The 21569-nt window shown below is 46.5% G+C and overlaps 8 protein-coding genes across 8 annotated transcripts; 4 read left to right on the top strand and 4 right to left on the bottom strand.

Annotated features, from left to right (window-relative positions):
• Positions 1-470: 470 nt before the first annotated feature.
• On the top strand, positions 471-1166 carry BDV59DRAFT_204142 (uncharacterized protein; the record flags this gene model as incomplete). The annotated part of the gene is made up of 2 exons (XM_073694388.1): positions 471-685; positions 926-1166. 2 exons carry the CDS (start codon positions 471-473, stop codon positions 1164-1166), a joined length of 456 nt encoding a protein of 151 aa, XP_073545424.1.
• A 3009-nt stretch (positions 1167-4175) lies between these two features.
• Positions 4176-5056, bottom strand: BDV59DRAFT_204141 (cytochrome P450; the record flags this gene model as incomplete). The annotated part of the gene is made up of 2 exons (XM_073694387.1): positions 4176-4353; positions 4401-5056. The coding sequence occupies 2 exons, from the start codon at positions 5054-5056 to the stop codon at positions 4176-4178; spliced, it is 834 nt and encodes a 277-aa protein (XP_073545423.1).
• Positions 5057-6342: 1286 nt separating this feature from the next.
• Positions 6343-7888, bottom strand: BDV59DRAFT_194811 (fungal specific transcription factor domain-containing protein; the record flags this gene model as incomplete). Its single annotated transcript, XM_073692457.1, has 2 exons — positions 6343-7212; positions 7268-7888. 2 exons carry the CDS (start codon positions 7886-7888, stop codon positions 6343-6345), a joined length of 1491 nt encoding a protein of 496 aa, XP_073545422.1.
• Positions 7889-8352: 464 nt separating this feature from the next.
• BDV59DRAFT_183890 (agmatinase) lies at positions 8353-9767 on the top strand. Its single transcript, XM_073690608.1, has 4 exons — positions 8353-8528; positions 8579-8664; positions 8722-9415; positions 9469-9767. Exons 1-4 carry the CDS (start codon positions 8444-8446, stop codon positions 9732-9734), a joined length of 1131 nt encoding a protein of 376 aa, XP_073545421.1. The 5' UTR covers positions 8353-8443; the 3' UTR covers positions 9735-9767.
• Positions 9768-11687: 1920 nt separating this feature from the next.
• BDV59DRAFT_204139 (uncharacterized protein) lies at positions 11688-12143 on the top strand (the record flags this gene model as incomplete). The annotated part of the gene is made up of 1 exon (XM_073694386.1): positions 11688-12143. One exon carries the CDS (start codon positions 11688-11690, stop codon positions 12141-12143), a length of 456 nt encoding a protein of 151 aa, XP_073545420.1.
• A 488-nt stretch (positions 12144-12631) lies between these two features.
• BDV59DRAFT_209605 (cytochrome P450) lies at positions 12632-14496 on the bottom strand (the record flags this gene model as incomplete). Its single annotated transcript, XM_073695422.1, has 7 exons — positions 14270-14496; positions 14093-14223; positions 13724-14040; positions 13470-13652; positions 13349-13417; positions 13066-13294; positions 12632-13005 (listed from the first exon to the last, which is right to left on the bottom strand). Exons 1-7 carry the CDS (start codon positions 14488-14490, stop codon positions 12632-12634), a joined length of 1524 nt encoding a protein of 507 aa, XP_073545419.1. The 5' UTR covers positions 14491-14496.
• Positions 14497-15419: 923 nt separating this feature from the next.
• On the top strand, positions 15420-16572 carry BDV59DRAFT_204136 (uncharacterized protein; the record flags this gene model as incomplete). Its single annotated transcript, XM_073694385.1, has 5 exons — positions 15420-15674; positions 15727-15971; positions 16025-16242; positions 16294-16444; positions 16512-16572. The coding sequence occupies 5 exons, from the start codon at positions 15420-15422 to the stop codon at positions 16570-16572; spliced, it is 930 nt and encodes a 309-aa protein (XP_073545418.1).
• Positions 16573-20409: 3837 nt separating this feature from the next.
• BDV59DRAFT_209604 (NAD(P)-dependent alcohol dehydrogenase) lies at positions 20410-21408 on the bottom strand (the record flags this gene model as incomplete). Its single annotated transcript, XM_073695421.1, has 1 exon — positions 20410-21408. One exon carries the CDS (start codon positions 21406-21408, stop codon positions 20410-20412), a length of 999 nt encoding a protein of 332 aa, XP_073545417.1.
• Between the last annotated feature and the right edge of the window lie 161 nt (positions 21409-21569).

The raw sequence follows: 21569 nt of genomic DNA, 5'->3' as shown, positions 1-21569 counted from the left end.
TGCCGGGCTCGAGAGGGAAAGCCTAGAAAGGGTGCAAGAATTGTTCTTGGCTGATAGATTAGCCGGCCTCCATGCCGTCATGTAGGAAAATAGCGTTCGGTTAACCATACCTTTGGGCAGAACCACCATCTTCTCTTTGAATTAACACGGAATGACTTATATCCTCAAGCTTATACAATTTGTTCCATCCATCACTTTGTGTTAAAGCGTTTGTTAAAATAGGGTGCTGCGAGGCTGTGAAATTTCGAAACTTGAGCCTGTCTGTTCTTGCACCGAGAAAACCGCCATGAAGCTAATCCGAAAGGCGTGAACATACTGTGTAAATTTTGCTGACAAAACATCTCTATTATGGGCCCCTCATCGGCTGATTGGGGCGAGAGAGCAAATGGGGGCTGCGTCGTGCATCTTTTCGAGTAGTGGAGAACCGCACGATGACACTCACGTTAGCTCTGCCATTAACTCATTGCACCATGCGCGTCCAGCAACTTCCTCTCGACGGCCGCGAAGGCCACGAGGCCATTCTGCGAGCCTCCTATCTAGATGACATTCCCGATGCTCTCGCACAGTGGCAGTCACAGTGGGTGTTGCTTCTCGTGAGTACCAGCCTGGACACGAAAACGGACATTATTCACGACCTTGAAGAGCGTCTCAGTCATTATGGGGATAAACTATTCAAAAAAACAGAGTAGGTAGTCACTCGCCCTGCTCAGATGTTATCGATATCGCGTGTCGCGTGCAGACCGGGCCCATTAATGCTGTGGTGAGTGTCGGGTCGGGCTCCTATTCGGATGCGTGCAAAGCGGCCCTCATGCTGGCCGCTACGCTGCCTCTCTGAGATGGAAAGCCTGGTAGATCCGCTTACGGGGGTGGCAAGTCAGGATCGGCTGCGTGCTCCCATGGCCAAGCTGATCTGCGTAGCGACTAGCCTCAGCGCCGGCGAATGGAATTCGGTCGCATGCGTGACCAATCCTCAAGGCAAGAAGCAACACTTCGCGCATATCCAGGGCGCATCGTCACGTATTATCCTAGACCCTCGGCTAGCTGCTACAACACCTGCACATTTATGGCTCGCGTCGGGGATGCGTGCCGTCGACCATTTTGTCGAGGGCATGTGTCCGCATGTCCCGCCGAGGCCCAGGAAGTTATTGATTCAGGGCTTCGACTGATGCTGCGCGGCCTGCGTGATTATCAAACTGGACGGGACACAATGAATGAGGCCGAACTGCTGCGCGGAATCTCTGAATGCCAGCGGGGATCGCGCGAAGCACTGCTACCATTCATGAAGTGGGGGGTGCGCTTTGGCGCCAGCCACGCGATGGGGCACCAACTGGTAATACTATCGCTTTGCCATTCTATCTCTCTGTGTCAAGTGCTAATAGAAATCTCCAGGGAAGCGTCGCGGGGGTATAGCACAGTAAAAGCCCTTCATGGAGGCAAGCCCATGAATATATACACTAAATTATAAGCGTCACAAGCTGTATTATTCTCCCTCATGTGCTCCGGTATACCAGACATCAAACAGAGGAATCCCAAGCCAGAATATTGACGATTTTCAATGAGACGCTAGGGTGGCAGGAGGCACAGGCGGGTGAGGCAGTAGTCCACTTTGTCGCATTTTTGGGACTGCCTTGCACCCTGGCTCAGGTAGGGGTACAATCCGAACAGCCGATAGAGAGAGTGGCTTGGAATACCCTCAGCAATTATCTGGCATGAAAGAGGAACTTGTCAGATCTGCGAGGGCTGAAAGAAATTCTGAAGATGGCAAAGTAGGGACCACTTTCGTTAAAATGGAATTGGCTCCTAGGGTATGGTGGATCAAATTGATACTTGCGGTATGTCATATTCTATTACATATTATATCCAACAGATTATGCTGCGTTCTCAACCGCCGAGATCTACAATACTGGAAATATTTTTCTGCAGAGCTGTGGAATATTTCAATATAGTCCAGGGAATCTCGTCATACACGTATTCACGATTATTTGGTGGCTGTAAAAAGTCTGGAGGGTGCTCTTCTGGAAGTCCATGTTGTTCTGCCCATTTGCAGATTACGTCAAAATTTCGATAAAGATGTGCCGTGTTGAAATCGACAAATGGCTCAGGATTGTCTGGATGTACCCATACCTGGCCGAAATCCCGATGTCGATAGGGCACATTAGCTGTTGCCTGAATATATCCACACAATGCGCTATAATATATGAACATACGTAACGGTACCACCTATACCATACTGCCCAAATACTTCCATACGTGTCGTCGAACGATATGATCATTATTTGCAAAAGCCCCCTGGCCAAGAGCGTGGTAGTGGTCATAATTGTAAGGAAAAGCCTGTCTGAGATGATCCTGAATGGAATCAGCCAACCTACATATTGCAATGTATCCCCAGCACAGATTCTCTTACTAGGCAGTGTAAATGGTGTATTTCTTCAACATTGGCAGGGTATCATCCACCGTATTTCGTGTTTATTCTTAAGTGTCGTATGGATAAACCTGTTTTTTTGGCTTCCTCCAGGGGTACTTGAATAGGCCTGTCCATTATAAGTCAGTACTTTCACACTGAAACCAGCACTATATAAGATAACTAACAATTACAGCCAAGTGAGACCCAGGATGCATCGACCTCTGGACTTGGACTCTGCCGGAAGATTGTCTCGTGCAAGAAAGAGCCTTTATAGTTCTGCTGATGGTAGTCGATTTTTATTTCAGATAGGATGGGTGCTTGATTGATGTGAGAGTCTTGCAAATCCGCTTTCAGTTTGGGGTTTACTTACAATGTTTAGAAACATGGGCACCACAATTGTTATGTAAGTTCCGTCGGCCTACTCCAATGATGATGCCCCAATACAGAATATTCCTGCAACTAATGCGAGCACAAAAGGTCTAACACATTTAAGACTTTTTTGTTGCTTTCTGTTCGAAAGCTCTTCATGAGAGAGGAGCTTTTGGCCCTCCACGTGTTCTGTCGAATTTGACGGTGCTATCTTACTGACGATAACCCAGGGTGATTCCACCATGTGCGAAACAGATGTCCAGAAAAGAATGAAGGATGAATGAGAGATTCATATGACCCAAGAATTAAATTTGTTGCGTTCGGAGGCACGAAGTACATCGCGCACGTAATACGGATGACAAGTAACCTCGGAGTGTAATGTTGACGCGTTGTAAGACAAGAATCGGCGGTCCCTTTCAGATAAACAGCATATTTAGCTGGTTATTTAACTGAAGAGCTTCTAATTGTGCGTACCTATGGCACATGCTCAAAGTATTAGGGCGAAAAGTTGGTAACTTTTGCTCCCGGGGGCTGCCCCCGGGGGGGTGGGGTTGTGGGGAATATCTATGTAGATAGATGTAGGTCTAGGGTATATTTATCTGGGTACTTAAATGAATACGGTTACCGTGAATACTTGCCTTTGGCCATATTGCTGCAAAACAAGAGAATGCTCCCAGGAGACTGGGGTGACATGAAGTATGTAATACAGTCAACCGACGTCTGACTCGCAGTCAACGGCACCTAAAGAACGCTTATAATATACTGCGCGACCTGAAACTATAATCAGCAATGGGAGATAAATGGTCAGTTTTTTTTTTTTTTTTTTTGCCACGTAGCAAAAGGGGTTGCCAATCGGTGGTATAAATATCCTGTGTATCAGCCTTCAAAAGCCTAGCCATTGTGCCCATCTTCAATCAATAATAACGGTACCATTTACAGAACGCCATTACAATCTGTTTCACTTAAAGTACAATAAATTTTGTGAGAGAAGTTTTAGTCTTCATGTTAAGGAACAATATGCTTTCTGTAGCTGCCCCAGTAGGCATCCCGACATCTTCCTCAACTGCAACTACCAATCAGGACTCTCATCAATACGCTCGGGAGTACACTGACTGTTCTTGGTAGACATAAGTCTTGCTGTATTCCCATCTTGGTGGGTTATGAAAAGGCACATTCCTGTTGAGCTTCAAAACCAGTACACAGCAAACAAAAATGAGGAGCAAGACTATCTGTAATGGCACTAAAAATGGAGATGCTGTTCTTGGTATTGCCGAGATTGCGAAAAAATTGATGCAAAGCCGCCTGCCCGTAGGTCTAAGAGACGACCGCAATTTAGATCATCATTCCAGAGGTCGAAAATATGACGGACGTGGCTGTACCACTGTATATGCATAGTTCCAAGTCAAGTTTTAAACATCACCCAACATTCGTGTTCTTCTATCTTTTCAAACTTCTCATCATAGAAAACTTCGTATCTCGCGGTGACTCCAGGTGATACTCCCGTGAACTGGGGTACTATTTCTGTCTTGTATTTGCGATACACACTGGCCAACAGAGTGGTCATCTCAGCCATGGCCAGACTGTAAATTAGCGGAAGATAAAACTGAACGACCAGAATTAAACTCACTGCATTCCTATGCACATGCGAGAACCACTAGAAAATGCCCAGAACCACCTCTTCATCTCCGTCACCTGCTCGGATTGACCCAGCCAGCGATTAGGGTTGAAATTCAAGGGGTCTTCGAAGACTTGTTCATTCCGATGAAGACAGTAGGGGCTCATGCTGACGACGGTGTGTGCAGGGATATGATAGCCATCGATTATTTCTGCATTCGCCGACCAGCGTGGCTCACTTCCAGGTAGCGGCGCGTATAAGCGCAGTGTCTCTTTGATAACAGCATCAAGATATGGTAGCTTATCTGCAGCGAGTGCGTTCACCACATCATCAACTACAAATTCATTAGAGATTGACTTTATTTCCTGACGCAGCTTGTCTTGGAACTCGCGATTTTCCTGTTGCGACAAGGCAAATATAGCAAACATTAAGGTAACACTGGTGGTGTCGATTCCGGCGAGCAAGTGGTCAGAACATTCGCTGGCTACATCCAAGAAATCCATAGCAGGCCCTTTTTTCCCGGCTCGCATGAAGTGGAATAATCGTGCCGCAATCGATTCAGTTGGATCCTCAATGCTCTGGTCTTGGAGATTTTCGGCGGAAACTAACGCATGGTGTCTGACCCCCGTGTAGGTTGGAGGCTTCGACATCGGAAGTAGCCCAAACATTGTCAAGATCAACTCCATAACACCAGTACGTGTATATAACCAGTTAGTCAGACGCGGGAAGTGGATGATGAACCATGAGAGCTTCCGACGAGAGGGGTTGATGATATCGTCTAATAGACCGCGGCTATCGGAAGATGTGAGTGCAGTTGTCGCTCCTTGGGACTCTCCGTAAAGAAACCGACTAATAGTATCCATGGAATAGTAATGGAGCGGGTTGAAAATTTCCATGATTCCACGTCTGGACTCTCTCTCAACAAGAGAAAGAAATTGTCTTGTCTTTTCCTCGATTATGGCTGTATTTCGAGGCGAGAGTACCGTTGTCTTAGAATAAGCTTGATTTAGCAACTTCTTTCGCTCTGTACTGGGTTAATATATTTCGAATGATTATCAACCAAGAAAGACTAGACTACCTCTATGGTCAATCGGAGAGGCAAAGCTAAACATCACCTGACGTCCGTACGCATCAAACATCCGGTAAAATTTGTCTCGCCAGAAGCCACTTCCGGCACCATAGATAGCTTTCAATGCCGCCGAACTGTTAAAGGAGACTTCATTTGGGCCAATACGCACAATATCTCCATATTTTTTATGGAAACCGTTGATACTTCGTGTACGTGTCCCACGGTAGTCCTCATATGCCAGTCGCCATTTTGTTAAGGCAAAGATCTTTGGACCAGGAATTGGCGACAACGGAGATGCGATGAGATTTCTATGGACAATGATCAACACATAGAGTATAATCAAGGCTAGCACTGAAATGAGAAAGCACAATAGTTTTCGATTTGTCCAAGATTGCAAGTCCTGAAATAGGATGAAAAAAGTTGCCATGGTTATGCTTCCCAAAGAAAAAGATGATTTCAGTCTTCTAAACAAATCCCTTGCATTATATAGTGTCCACGTCGAAGTTTCCCACATACCATGTGTTGTGGAGGGGCAACTGCGGGGAATCTCCGCTAATAGTCGGGGTAACTGTCAGCGCGATAAGCACACGCCACAAATTTTAGTACGCAGTACCTAGGAAGGTTAGGGTGGCTAGATTAATTACTTATCTTTCTCTTCTGTCGAGCTCGTATTTGAAATTCATATAAGGGCAAGATTTTCAGCAGGACATTGTCCCCCACCCCAGCTGGACGATTTCCTGATGCAAACAAAAGCTCGCGGTTCATACACTGCAAATTGGAAACAATCAGGGTAGTAGTCATGGATGATCACCACTTGATGACTTCACAACCAATAAACGTAGCCAAAGTATACCACAGAATATGGCTCGTTGACTGCCATGACTTTCAACCCCCACTCATGACCCTTTTTCCTCGTCGTCGCAAGACGTCCCGCCACCCTGGTTGCTCAATGGCCCCTTCATCACTCTCCTTCCATACCTCTTGGACAACGGCCCAAAGTGTCTCGATGCTCCCTATGCAATATTTTTGCGTTACAGTCCACCATTTTCTCCATAAAAATCGTTCGCTTGCCGACGCCTCGCATGCAGCGATGAACCCAGGCCACACAATAGGCGCCATAACATTCCAACTTTTCTTCGCATGGTCTGCCAATTTTAGAGCTTCGGCTGCTAGGAGATTCGATACACATATTTGGTTATAGGTCTTCATGTTGGAATGTGAAGCGGGATACCTTAAAATGGTGTGAAAGTATATCATGGCAGCTGCGTGGAACGCAGTGGCATAGCACGTGATGAGAGAACGAGTCTCATAGTCGGTTTCTGACAAGGACGCAAATGTTTCTTGACATATTGACCAGCTGCTGATTGCGTTAAACAATGTCGTACAGGTCTTTTGCAGATTGGGTGGTGGCGGTAGGTCGTTTACTTCAAAGTATGCGAAACTCTGAGATAGAGATATCGTCAGATACAAATAGCTAGCGAGAGTCGCGGTGGCACCATATGTGAATTCCAGAGTATGGTTATCGGGAAGGAAAGGTGAGCTTTTGAGGAGCTCACCAAGGCTCTCGCTTCCTCCGAATGATAACTTTGGAATTGTATAAGGGGCAGTAGATTGCGATAACATATTCATAAAAGAGCAGATGCTGGTGAGCTGAGTGTGTCGTGAGGATCGCATCCCAGGATCCCGTAAGGATGCTTTCAATTTCTCGCAACCATCCAAATGAATCCAGAACTCAGTCATCCCACCTTCCATAAGCTAGGTAATACTGTTAGTAATGTAGGTAGTTAAGTTGGCCACTCTAACTTCTTACATCAATGGAGACCAATGACAGCATGGCCAATAAGGCTGTCAAACCACCACTGGTTTCTTCACCCATAAGAAGTGCACTTTTTAAATTTGAGATGGCTTTCATGCGGTGGAGCCTGGCAATTTTATCGTAATGTCGGTCCTCCTGGTGAAGTCGATGCAGGTAAAATGCAGAAACGGCAAGAAGGCCATGGGACAAGGCCACACCACTATGAGAAGGCTTCTCGCCAATGCCAACCACAATATGACCAGTGGCCATTGCTTGGGGTGCGTAGATAGATCTATATGGGTTTTTGGGGTGGTGCACCGGCTGGAGAACATTGGAAACAATGTGTATATAATTATGCATCAATTCCGCCGCGGCGGAGTCGATGTAGACGGAACCGCTAGAGGGCCTAGGTGGACTGGTATGTAGTGGTCGTATGTCTGTCGAAACTGAACACCCTTCATATAAATCTGGAGACACTCGAGAAAGTTCGGTCGCATGGTCAATGGCCTGAAATGCAGTGAAAGGCCCTACAGTGCCTTGGTTTGCTTTGCTCACCGTCTCCTCGAGCTCTTGCAGCATCTTATCAATCTCAGTAGACAGACAGATGCGAGGCAATTCTAAGTCATGCACTAGCATAGCCTTCCTTTTGATTGAACATGGACGCTCACTTTCGTGGGACATCCAGAATAGATCCACGTTGTATCCCTGGCAGACATCCCCGCTGCGACGACAGCGAAGGCAATGTGGACGATTGCCATCGCATTTTACTTTGCGGCAACGACAAGTCCAACACCTATCATAATTAGCAAATCGAATATGCCCAGCGGGGTTAAATCAGTGCCCAACCCTGCAAATGTTTTAGTCTTCTTGATCCTTGGATGTTGTCGCGGAGACATCGCGATAGAGCAGGGGAAATCGTCAGCAGGTGGGGAAGTTTTGAGGGGATATCAGCTACCTTTGTATCCCACAAAATGTCTATCTGCAATTTGTTCTTATTGGGTGGTCCGTGGGAGAGTGGATTAGTGGATCCAGATGGCCGACGGCAACCGTCAGCGAGGTCTTATCGCCCCCGTCTATGAGGGTGCCGGCATATGCCAGCACTTACCTACGGGTATATAGTATAAAATACTTTTCCTGAATATAAGGAAGTTGACAACTTGAGTGTCACAGTAATTGCATCGTTTCACCAATATGAAATTTTTCTCCCCGCTCTGGAGTCTGACCAGTGCCGTGCTCGCGGTTAATGTTGGCCGAGACTACACCCATCTGATCGAAGGTATACTTTCATTAATCTCCTAGGCAAACGGAACTAATTTATCGCTATAGACCTTGATAAGGATCTTCCATTCTCGCAGCCAGTTACGTTTGCCCATCTAGAATGGCAGAGATGTCTATCGCACGACCATAAAACGGTATATACGTCAAGAATCCATCTTCTATCGTCTCCGTCCTCTCTACTGACATCTCAGCCATTGGATATTGCTATTCTCGGTTTCCCATATGATACTAGCACATCGTACCGGCCAGGTGCACGATTTGGTCCCCGTGGAATTCGAGCAGGATCTTCCCGGGAAAAGAAGGGACGAAGTTACAATACAATCTGGGGCATAGACCCCTTCGACGAGGGATTGAGTATCATTGATTGCGGAGACGTGCCTATCACCCCATTTGACGCATCGCACGCTTTTAAACAGATGGAACAAGGCTATCGGCAAATCCTATTCCACGAAACAAATAAAACTGATGGCTGGGGGCGCCCCCGAATTATCAGTCTCGGCGGCGATCACTCCATCGTACTGCCCATTTTGCGGTCGCTCAAAACTGTATATGGACCGGTCTCTGTTATACATTTGGATTCTCATCTGGACACCTGGGATCCGTACGAAGGGTATACTGGTATTGCGTCAGAACAATCTGCTATCACTCACGGAACTTTCTTCTGGCATGCCTCCCGCGAAGGATGTATTAACAAAGGGGCCAGTGTCCATGCCGGTCTAAGAACTAAACTGTTCGGGCCCCGTGATTTTGAGATTGACGATCAGGTGGTGGGGTTCCATCGCATAGGAGCACACGAAATTGATGAAATTGGGGTGACGGGGATCATTCGAAGGACAGTCGATGTAGTGGGACAGAACGTTGTTTATCTTTCCATTGATATTGATGGTAGGCCCTTCTTGAGCTGTGCCCGATGTTTTGATGTTAATGGCAGACGATAGTTCTTGACCCGAGCATGGCGCCCGCAACTGGGACCCCCGAGTCGGGGGGTTGGACAACGAGAGAGCTTAAGCGCTACATTAAAGGACTCGAGAGGCTGAACATCGTGGGCGCCGATGTTGTTGAAGTCAGCCCACCGTACGATTCAGCAGCGGAGACCACGTCGGTAGCAGCCGCAGATTTGATTGTGGATATTCTTGCTGCCATGGCCAAAAAGCAGAAGTTTATAACCACAAACGAGAAAGCCATAATAAAGGATGAACTGTGAAAGTTCCTTCGCGGTGTGGGCATGATTTGACCATGGGGATAGGAGCTGGATCGTCCGGCGGCTTTCTAGTTTGGATAGATTTGGTAGTCTCATATTCATCAGGTATTTCCCACCGATTTATAGAACCGGGTAACCAGGACATTACTGTAGGTAATGTAAGGTAGTAAGAGCACATTAGGCGCTAGAAAATAAATTAAGGTGGCTCTAGAGTCTATGTTGTCACAAAGCGGACTTCAGAAATCGCAAGAATGGTACGGAGTACGGCTAGAGTAAGGTTTATGCAAACATCTTCGTTCTGACAGCATTCCTCTATTGTATCTCAGAATACCATACCTATATCTGAAGAAGCTCAGTGGCATTTCCCCAGATACAAAATCAGCGGCACAAGTTTCAACTTAGTAAGGTAGCAATTTCCCTCACTCCCTGATATTTTTTCCCTTTAGCTGCTTCTCTTTCTGTCATCCTAGAGAGAAGTATACTATTAAGTTACTTGCTTAAATTAAACTATAGTTTGGTAGACCATTAAATCAGCTGGTGCGAGACTTGGCGTGATGTGCAAACGAGGATGTGGCTTCTTGTCAACCGGAAAGACCAGTAATTACTGCCAAGGCTCAACTAGCCATACAAAATCGCGGTGTGATCCAGCCTCCGCATTTCACAGATAGTCACACCGCCAGCCCAGGTATCAGGTCGGAATAGAGGTTGGAATCCAGGGTATAAATATGGCCATTAAAATGGTAGATTTAGATGAATTCAAGTCCCTGCTACAGTCCAGAATATAGTGGAAATTACATAATATTACCGACAGCAGCATTTCCCACATTTCTTTATAAAATAACCACGTACTGCGTAAAAGATTTCCATTTCTTGCTTCCCTACCCTCTTTAGTATGTATTTATAGCTCGGTGACCGAGGCAGAATATATTACAAGCCGCCACCATACGGAGTACATTCTCCATGATAGACTAACGGAATGCGATACGGCACAGCGGCGTTGTCTGTTAGCAGGGCTGATCTACGGCGTACGTCCGCGGAGCCTCCGTGGATCTTCCGGCCCTCGGAGCAAACGTCAGACTAGTGTACTCCGTACTTGTGGACAGCAAGTTTATTCTGATCGACGCTACGTAGTATTGTGTGCAAAAAACCTGATCAGGCTTTTGTGTGATTGACAGCACTAGCGGCGGATATACTTCCTAAAGGGTCTATCTATGGATCCTGTAAGGTCGCTCTTGATGGTGGCTTATCAGATTATCTGATATGCCGATCAGCTCATGCATCTCCACTGCTTGCGTTTATTGTCATTTAGAATAGTATGCATGTACTCCGTACGCAGTACTCGCCCGTGTGCGTGGGACATTTCTTGGCAAGATGGAAGAAACTCATAATATTCCGATCCAAGCGGTATATAGATATTTGCTTTGTTTTTACTGAGTAGGCAGAAAGATTTCATCGTACTATATGCGGATGTGAGCCACGGACAGGAGGGGGGGGTGGAATAAAAGGAAAGAGAGAAACCACGAGCCTTAAATCAAGCCTTACATGAACTATATGTATAATCAATTAGACCATGTACGTCCAGTAAGCATCCAGATGAGATGATATGTTTGTTCTCAGCCGAAAGCAATCCGCCCATGTGATGTCCCCATACACGGGATAATGCTTGTACCATAAAGCAATCCACGCCTATCGTCCTACGCCGTACTACCACGTATAGTATGATGCCTCTTGTCGATCACAATATCGCCTCGTTTCTTTTTACCACCTGTTCCTACAGAGTAATACTACACGCCTTTTTATTGTCTCCGCCGGCTTCGGTGTTGTCCTGGCTGAGATGTGGTCTATATAAATGCTCGAGAATTTCTTCAATAATCAGAAGCTCTCTTCTCATCTCGCTCGTCCCCTAATCCACCCTAATAGGAGAATTCCACTTTATTAAATGCAAAATTTCTCAATATGAGGTTCACCCGTCCCGTGGCTCTTCTGACCCTTATTGCTTCCTCCGTTGCCACACCGGAAACCGCCACCAGCACCACCCCTTCGGCTACCTCGTCTGATGGAGCCAATCTAGCAGCCCCTCCTGCAAATGGGAATACACCTGTTGATGCGTTCACCGAATGTCTTTGGCCTACTACGGATCGGATTGTGGCAGAGCTCTATGGCCTCCCCAAATTGAGCTTCAACAAACTTATTGATGAGATTCATTGGGAGGTTCTCTGGTGGGGAAACCCGAAGGAATGGGTTCCTGACCTTCTCGGTATTGGGATCAATGCTACTTTTGTCGCCGGCTGCCTCCTCGAAGTTGTGGGCGAGGGACTGGCCTACTCGACTACGGACCTTCTCGACGAATGGCTGAAGACGCTGGATCTAATCCCGCGGAACACAAGCAATACCGATGTTCCTGGATTGTAAAATCGGTCCCGTCGTCAAACAAGAAACATGACTAGGGCGGGGAAGGCGATTCTCTGTAAACACTTCCATGTTAGGACTGGGTTTTAACCTCCAAATTGGTTGAAACTGTTTACATTTCACTTCTTTCTTTCAATGTCCCCGGCATTTTCATATTTTTGTATTGTATATATGCTGGGTCTATCAACTTTTCGATTTAATTCGTTGTTATATAACAAGATTTTGGTCAACCCGCCGTGTACAACAAACCATAAAATACCTAAGTGGATCGTATAGAAGTAAGGTAAAATTCACAAATATGACACGAAAAGAAGGTATACCCATGCCAAGGTACGCCAGGTACGGATTCCAAGTGAATGACACGCTTAACTGTGAGGTATGCCATGCCAACTTCAATACCCGAGACCATTTAACCGATCCGAATAAAGAGATTGCATTCAACAATTCAAGAAATAGAGCACATATCCATCTCACTGACGCAAAATATTCCACTATCTACGCTCTTTAAAGATCACAACCTGCTCTGGCATACATGTAAAACGATCCCGTTTGATTCCTGTGATTCCGTCTCCAGCCATTAAATCAAAATTGTAGGCCACTGTAATCAAGAATAACTTGATGATAATATTGGCAAAGTTTTTCCCCAGGCACTTGCGCGGTCCCATGCCGTACCCAAGGAAGCTGTAGCGTGCCTGTCCGGCAGTGATATGATCCCACCTCTCCGGTTGGAATTGGTGACCAGTACCACCCCAAATTGGGGAATCCTTGTTCAATCGACGCGTATCAATAAGGACATTTGTGTCTGCTGGAATAAGGTAGCCATCGATGCGTTTTTCCACCGCGGTGGTCTCGGGAAATGTGAACCCTATCAAGCTGCATTAGCAAACACAAATTATCATAAGGAATAATCAAGACTATCCCTCACAGATGGGTGGATTGCTTCGTAGAATCTCCAAGTATGCCTTGTGTAGGAACGTGTCCTCCTTTCTGGCGTAGACATCAATGTCTTCTTTCTCGTTAAGCATATGCTCTACCTCTTGTTGCAGGCGCCTTTGGGACACTAAGGCCTTTCCGATACTAATGAGGGCATATGCAAATTGTGCCGACGTAACATCGATATTTGTGAAGAGGATTTCATCAAGCGACTGGAGGTACTATTACAGAATGTCAGATCCTTCGATATCGTAGACATATAAACTGTTCCTTACCATCTGTATACTCATGTCCCCATTCTCGACAGCTTCGAACATTCGAGCAGCCCGGCATGGCGTGTGTGTCTAAGGCAAACGAATCAGTTCTGCACAGCCAATTTTCATGAATGCTACCTACCGCCCTTGACTTGTATACTATCTCCAAATTAAATTCCTTCCATCTTCCCTCATATTCAGCTAAATCACGATTCGCGTGCGTAGGAAGGAGATCGTAGAATGGCATATTTTGCCACGTCCCGAAGAATGTATGATGAGTCACTCTTTCGTGTATACTGTTCAGATCCCAGAGTGATTCATATCTCTATACGAGATATTCAGCATGCTGGACCACCTAAATCAAGACGTTGACGGAAAACACTAGCTATTGCTTACCTCATCTGTGAGCATATTGCCGTATAGACACATTGCGATCATCCGAAAAGGTAATTGCCGGCAGATTGCTATGCTATCTGCCATAAACTCACTGTGAGAAAGATTCTCGGACATTGGATCCATTGGTAGCCCTTTGGCCCAGCAGTTCAATGTCTTCTGAAAATCTTCAATCATCCCTGCTGCCTCGAAGGCAGAGAAATGAGGTTCCAGATGGCGACGGGTCTGATGCCATCTTTCGCCATTTTGGGCTCCGACACACTGCCCAAGACTTCGTAGGAAATAATTTCCCATGCTTGCGTCTTGCCGCTTTCTATGGTCTTGTATTCAAAATATGAGTCCGGGTAGAGTCAAGAATAATTTTAAACCTACCTTTGCCGTCCTCCTTGAAGAAATCACGTAACTGACTGGGTGTAAAAAGAACCAAGTCAATACCGGTTTTGTTCTTTAAAAGGTAAGGATCATTGCCAAATCGTTCTTCTGCGGCCTTAGAAAGCTCGCCCCTGTATCCTGTTAGCCTTGTGTGCGGAATGTGCCGATTCCACGTACCCATGAGTGAACCGGAGATAACGAGTGTCTTCTGGTAGAATACGGAGCTTTCTACCGTCAAGATGGGTGAAGTGTAGGGATCTTTCGGATTTCTTGAAGTAAGATCCTATGAATAGCAAGAGACCAACGAATAAAAGAACCAGTCGAATATTGAACAAGGACATAGCTATGGGCAGCCATAGGAGATAGCTATCGCCGGCCACAGTGTACTCTGCTGTCATATTAGTGGTATGGTTCAGTACTGTACATAATAATCATGTAGCACATACGCTGAGGAAAGGGATCGGTTCCCACAATATATCTTCTCATTTCGACCTGGCTCCCCCTTAGCTGAACCGGGCAGGATCCCATACCAGAATGATGGTCCTCGGTTGTTCAATTTCCACTCGTTGGAACATGCCAGGAAGGGCCCGTTTGCCAAATTCTCGCGGGAATTCGAGCGCTTATTGGTCGTTACGGTGAACCCCACCACGCCGAAAAGACCAGTTCAGGTCTTTTTTTGAACGTAGTGCGTACGTAAAGTCACGGATGTCCAATGCATGTCGTAGGATGACGATGCTTGCGGAGACTGTGATCATCAATCACGGCTCAAGTGCCTTTAATTGCTAGACCGTCTAGGCCCGTCGTACACCTATGCATGACCCTTGCAGTAATTCGGGTATTGACAAACCGTCCAGTAGGACCACGTTCCTACCGAAGTCATGGGCATGTCCCACAGTTCTATCCACCACTTCGGGATGAACCATTCCGGATACTTTTTTTTGGGGATACCCGAATGAAATGCCCAAGTGTTGATCAACAATGCTTGATTAGGAAGGAATGAGAGGTGATGATACTAGGTAGCCATAAGAGCTGATTACAACCCGATCCCGATTTCGGAGTGATAATCGCTGACGTTGATCACTACAACGCTTGTAAATAAAGTAGGAATTGTGCTGATCAACCCCCTACTGGTTTATTCCACACTCGGAAGTATTCAGTGGGATTGGTTTTGGACCCAGTGCCTTACGGCGTATATCCGCACAGAAAATGGCTTATATTCTCCTGAATGCCCGCCGTAGTTTTGTCGGTACGAACATACGTACTGAAAAGTACAACTACAAAAGGCGCCTTTCGATTGCTCTCTCCAGTCGCGTTCAAGTGCAAAGCCATGACATCCAATCAACATACTATTGAGGAACTGGAGATGCTTCGCGGATTAATAAACTCATCCGTTGACCTGGTCGAAGAAATTGTTCTTTGCAACAATGACCCTCCGCTGTCTCTGCGAACCCTCAAGGAACATCCGATTTACCGGCGACACGACCCAACCACTTCTTATGCACTGAAAACAATCTCCTCGGCTTCTCAAATGCTCCGAGCACTTTGTGATCCAAATAGGTTCTTAAATGACGTTACTTACGGCGTATGTTTGGTCCGGATCCTCATCCTCCGATACGCTAACGCGAGGTTCACAGTACCAAGACGAAACTGCGCTGTTGATTGCTTGCCAGGCAGACATTCCCAATATTCTAGGGGATATTGCTTGTCATGTGGATGAACTGGCAAGCAAAACAGGGATCAATGCGGATCGACTTGGACGATTCTTAAGAAACCTCTGTAATTGCCACATTTTCGAAGAAATTGCTCCCAACAAGTTCGCAAATAATGCATTGTCTGTGAAATTTCAGTCCGAGGCAAAGCGTGCTATTGTCGGACACTGGTAAGCACTAATACAATCGGCACTTATAATCCCTTGCTGACCACCATTTGAAGTGTCGATGAGTGCAGATTTGCATCTTGCAGGGCTTGGGAGGCGCTGACATTGCCCGAATATAAGGACGCCACGGATACTAACAAGGCGCCATTTAACATCGCCTACGATACTACAATGGACTACTTCGCATATACTAGCACCATCAGAACCGATATTGGCAACAGAACAAAAAAGGCCATGGCTGGGAAAGGGTTTAATCTAGGGCAGTACCTGAACTGTAAGTTAATATGTCCCCAAATAATCAGTTTGGACTCTTACCATGGTGCAGTATATCCCTGGGCTTCTGAAAAGAATGCGCATATTGTGGATGTTGGAGGTGGAATCGGGGCGGCCACCATGCCTATCGTTCGCGCATTTCCCAACCTAAGATTAACGGTGCAGGATATGGAAGACTCTGCAGCTGAATTCAAAAGGGTAATGTTCATTGCCAATTCAAGCCAAATGGGGCCACACAGAGTAAACCCGGGAAAGGCTAACGTGCATTAGAACCTATCGGAAAACTATCCCGACCTCGCGGAACATGGCGGAATACAGTTTACTCCGCTAAATTTCTTCCGGTCTTCCCCTTTGCATGGGGCGGATATCTACTTCCTGCGTCATGTCATCCATGACTGGCCCGACGAGGAAGCGATTAGAATATTGAAAGGGTGTGCAACTGCGATGACTCCACATAGCAAGTTGCTCATATGTGAGCATGTGGTGTGTCCGACTTATCGGTCTTGTGACGAGTCTCCTGTTCCCAGCAGCGAAGGGAAATTAGAAGACCAGTCTTCCATTGCGCCCTACCCTCTTCTTGCTAACTTTGGTGATGCCCCTACGAGCCGCTTGGATCTACAAGTCTACACCTGCATTAATGCTAAACAACGAACAAAGGTGGAGTATCAGGACCTTGCAGCTCAAGCCGGATTGGAACTAGTGAAAGTTTGGAGCAATATGGGAGATCAGAGCTTTATGGAGTGCAGGCTGCAAGCGAATTAACATAGCTGAAGATAACCCTCGTTTTACATACTTAGAAAGCCGCGCGTGTTGCATAGTCAAGGAATTGTGATTCAATCCCGTACTCTTGAGTTCATAAAATGTTTCACTTATTCCATCTATTAAGTATACATGATGGCTGGCTACATCTCCGCAATATCTGTACGGAAATAAACCCCAGACAATAAAGGAACACTCAAACTCTTCGCACTGAGTATCTTTGCGTGTCCTGCGATGATCGTAAATGCTTCTAGGTGTCAGGGGAAGCCCATTGCCGAAGCTGCCGCCCTTTTTCCTGAAAATACTTATAGGAGGTGAGGAACAGCTACTCCTTCCCTTGTGGATAGGGCCCACATAGGTATGATATTCATTGTCACGCCCCAGACAAAGTAGGAAAAGTGGACCGCACTATGCTCATGTCAGCGGGAAGGGCCCTTCGCGATACCTAGGCGAGTGAATTGTCCGAGGATCGACGGTAAACTTATGACTTCGAAGTCTGGGCAAAAAGCTTATTTGTGCTACCAGTCAGTGTGTGGAGAATTGGGAGCAGGTTAAGTTATCTGATTGTCGATCAAATGTCTAATGTTATTGTCTGTCAACGGCTATAACGGCAGCTATTGGGTATGAAACAATGGGCTTGCAATTTTTGTTGTCTTCGGCCATCCCATTCACATGCATGTGAACGATCTCTCTAAGTTATTCGAACGGAATCCCATGGCAATTAGCCACCGAGCCGGCCGGTTCCTTATTCTGCGCAGCACTTGACCAAGTCATCTAATATCTACTATAACTCAGTACACCCTGTTGAAAGGTTATTTTGTAGATTTCGATAGATATGAGGGTCCATAGCGAGATAAACCTGATTTAACGCACCAAGTATCCTGGGAGTATATGCTTCCGCTGGCAGCATCAAGGATGGGCATCGTCATTTCGGTATCTGCAAAGCTCCACTCCTCCGGAGTACGGACCTCGGATGCGAAGCTTCTACGTAATGTGAGGGAAAGAAGAGATAGCCTGGATCACGTCACGATCAGATAAGAAATCATACATGAAGATCTTCGTGAAATGTTCTTTCAACACAACATACCACTCGAAAGTACGCAAAGTGGGACTCAGGATTCGTGTCTAATGGATCAGCATGAAAATCTTGGCTACAAAGGAGCACGATGGATGCGGCCAAGGTTACTCCAACTTGGAACAAGTACACTACAAGGCAGTGATGGAGCAAACACATTTCCGGCTCAACGGTACATCCCTCCGGTGCCGGCATAACCATGGCCTTCTGCTCTAGTCTGTGCCGGACGAACTGTGGAAATTTCGGGCTCCATTGGACTAACCAAGTCCCTGGAAAGAGATTCGAGATCTCCGAAGTAGCCAGCTGCTGGCCGAACGCTTGGGAACCGGATCAGACTTAAATCGCCCTGGAAGGGATAAACTCCAATCAGTCCAAATTTGTGTCCTCTTTAGTGTCTCTACATGGGAGCTCATGGCTGATATAATCTTTCCGGCATTCCAGCCCAGGCTGCAAGGCCAGCGTAAAGCCTTATATGCTGCCTTGCTCACTGACATTGTCCGTGCAGCGTCCGATGCGATTGACTCCCTCAGGTTGTTCCAGGAACTCTTACGCGGAAACCCAAAAAGCTCACAGAAAAATGGATTTATGGCATTTGATGCTCATGGGGGCGATACTGGCTGCCATCTGCGTGCAGGCATGATCCTGGAGGCATTCACACTCCACTACCGATTATCCCGAGATCCATACACTACAGCCCCATTGGCTCCATCGTGGATCGAAGATAACATTGAACATTTGGAAAATGCGCAGCAACGTGCCAGGGAAATTTGTGCACAACTTACTTATAACCGCACTCGTCCGTCAAAGCTTGGTTTTGATGCAAAAGATACCCATGCACACCGCGTTGTCCGGCTAATAGGGTGGCAAGAGAAGGACTCAACGGTGCTTTATCGCCACCCAAAGTGTTCATCAGTGGATTCAGCCACTCACGATCTGAAGTCCTCGGTCAACACGGACACCCGCAATTCACCTGACGCTCGTCCCTGTTCTTCAGCGGATTCGGTCTCAAGTCCTTCGTCCACGGATATATCTGAAGATTACGACATATATCCCTTGCGGACAAAATGGAACATTTATGATAGTCGGACCATGGTCAGGCTTATCGTGTACTCATTCATTTTATCGAAATATAAAACGTTTTTCTTTTCCGAACGCACGGTAGCCGCGCGGCTCTGCCCTGAAGTCGCAACAGATTATGGCTACAGATTGATGGAAGGACACTGGAATTTCGAAAACCCGGAGTACAAAAAGGCACGGGTGCAGCGTACAGCCCAGGAATTCAGAGCTCTTCAAGTATGGCTGTCGGATTTAAGCTGCGCCTGGCTGTATTCGCTGGCTATACGATGTTCCCAACCTACCAATATGTTCAGGTATGTCAATTTTATTTTGCCGAGAGGGATTAAACACTAATGAAAGCTATATAGCCTCCTAGTTAATACGACGCGAAGGTCTGGAACAGGCCTTTCTGCTGTCCCATGTTACCCCGGCTATTTACTCCTACGGGAGAAGATGGCGAGGGACAATATCCAAATTGTAATGATTGATCGTCATTTCTGCGCTGAAGGTAGGGGTTTTGGGTCTATAGCTACTCCAAGTTCTAACTCAGCCAGGGGTTCATTTCAATATATTCATCATCGATATTGCCTGCCCCCCAGAGGATAGAATACAGCGGAATACGACTCTTCCAGCTACATGGCATACCAGGCAGGCTACAATTTCCGAACTTTCATCAAAACCTCAACCACATCCACAGCTTGTAGCAATGGGGAACAGCATAGTGGGGAGTGTCGAAGATTACAAGGCACGTTTATCGTCACCCTCCCCACTCAAGGTCCACAATGAGTCCGATTGCTTGGAGAACAAAAGGCATATAGAAACATTTCTCCAGTCAGACCATGACAAACTTGCCTTATCTTTTTTCGCTTATCATCGGAGTTATTCGTTTCACCTGGAGAATGGTGAGAGCGAGGATGAATTTGTGGGTTGCAAAATGGACAATATTATTCCCGGCCTTCGAGCCAACTGGAAGGCGGCAAGCGAGCAACTCGAAGGGCTTGGCGGGGGAAAGGGAAATATGTGTGTTTTCGGATGGCAGCATGTATTCCTTGAGACAAAGGACAGGCTGGCATCGAGCATAAAGAACTGGGTCGAGCGTGGGGATTTGATGCCATTATCAGCAAACGTTACAAACACCGATCATTGACTGCAGATGTGTCTTAATACATAAGCGCGTGTTCTGTTCTTATGTGCTTTTAATAATATATACTGATATCGTTTTAGCTTAAAGTATATTCCAGATCACAAGTTATTCTACCCATCTTAATTCCACCGAGTCTATGTTGGAATAAGAATCCCCCGGTATCTCATCTTCCCATCTTCCAGTGTTTTCAGCGCGTCTTTAACACCATCAATTGTCATTGGAAAGACCATTTTCATTGGCCTTATATTGTGAAATGCGGCAAAGTCTAACATGTCTCGATGTACCTGTCTTGCTGAGACAATTCCACCTTGTATGGTGAGGCCGTCCGCTAACATGGGCATATATGGGAATGTAAACTCATCGTCAGAGACCGACAATGGAGAAACAGTAGCCCCTGGTTCCAAAATGTTGATATATAAGCTCCAATCTGGCTGGACACTGGTTGTGACGATAAGGTGGCTGAGTTTCTTTCCAATTTCCAACTGCTTTGCGCCTTTTGTCGCATAGAATTCCGTGGCGCCGAGTTTCAATGCCTCCTCCCTTTTGCTTTCAGTCCCTGAGAATACCACCACCTGGCAGCCCATTTTTGCGGCAAACTGTATGGCAAGGTGTCCTAGGCCGCCAATACCGACAATTCCAACCCGTGATGTTGGCTTAACATCAGCAATATGCATGGCATTAAACACAGTGGAGCCACCACACATAAGAGGAGCTGCGTCTTCATTGCTGAGGCTCTCGGGGATTTTAAAAAGAAAGGCTTCCCGCCATACGCCATGGGTCCCAAATGATCCTTGGTCCAGATTCGCACTGGCGAACATCTGGCGCTCGGGGCACATTGTTTCCCACCCAGTCAAGCAGTGCGAGCACCTCCCGCAGCAGTCATGTTCATATCCCCACCCAACTCTGTCTCCTTTCTTGAGATCTTTAGCTTCGGGGCCTGTTGCTTCGACCACTGCCGCACCTTCGTGGCCCAGAACCATATCCGCATGGCGATAGTGAACATCCGTATAACAGACGCCAGAGTGAGTCACCCGAACGAGTACTTGGTCACCTGTCAGAGATTCGCGGTGGGTACTGTCTTTCTTGATGGATCCATCGCTGGCTCCTTTGAAGACAGTGAAATCGTAACCCATGATGAATGATAGACTGGTAGAACCTCAGGTGCAAGGACCTTGGAGACATTCGCTAACTTTAGTGATTTAATCTTTTACTGGCATTTAAATATCTATAGCGTACTACCCGTGGTGATATCATGTGTTCGAACGGTGCCGAATGCGGCAACACCCGATACGAT

This window comes from Aspergillus ambiguus (genome assembly GCF_047715705.1).
Source record: "Aspergillus ambiguus strain CBS 117.58 unplaced genomic scaffold BDV59scaffold_30, whole genome shotgun sequence".
NCBI classification, from domain to species: domain Eukaryota; kingdom Fungi; phylum Ascomycota; class Eurotiomycetes; order Eurotiales; family Aspergillaceae; genus Aspergillus; species Aspergillus ambiguus.
The sequence above is the reverse complement of the archived record's forward strand: the minus strand, read 5'-3'. Positions and strand labels throughout refer to the sequence as shown.

Coding starts and splice junctions, on each gene's coding strand:
- BDV59DRAFT_183890 (XM_073690608.1), top strand. CDS start 8,444: ATGAAATTTTTCTCCCCGCTCTGGAGTCTGACCAGTGCCGTGCTCGCG. Junction 8,665..8,721: donor TATCGCACGACCATAAAACG/GTATATACGTCA, acceptor CTGACATCTCAG/CCATTGGATATTGCTATTCT. Junction 9,416..9,468: donor TCTTTCCATTGATATTGATG/GTAGGCCCTTCT, acceptor GGCAGACGATAG/TTCTTGACCCGAGCATGGCG.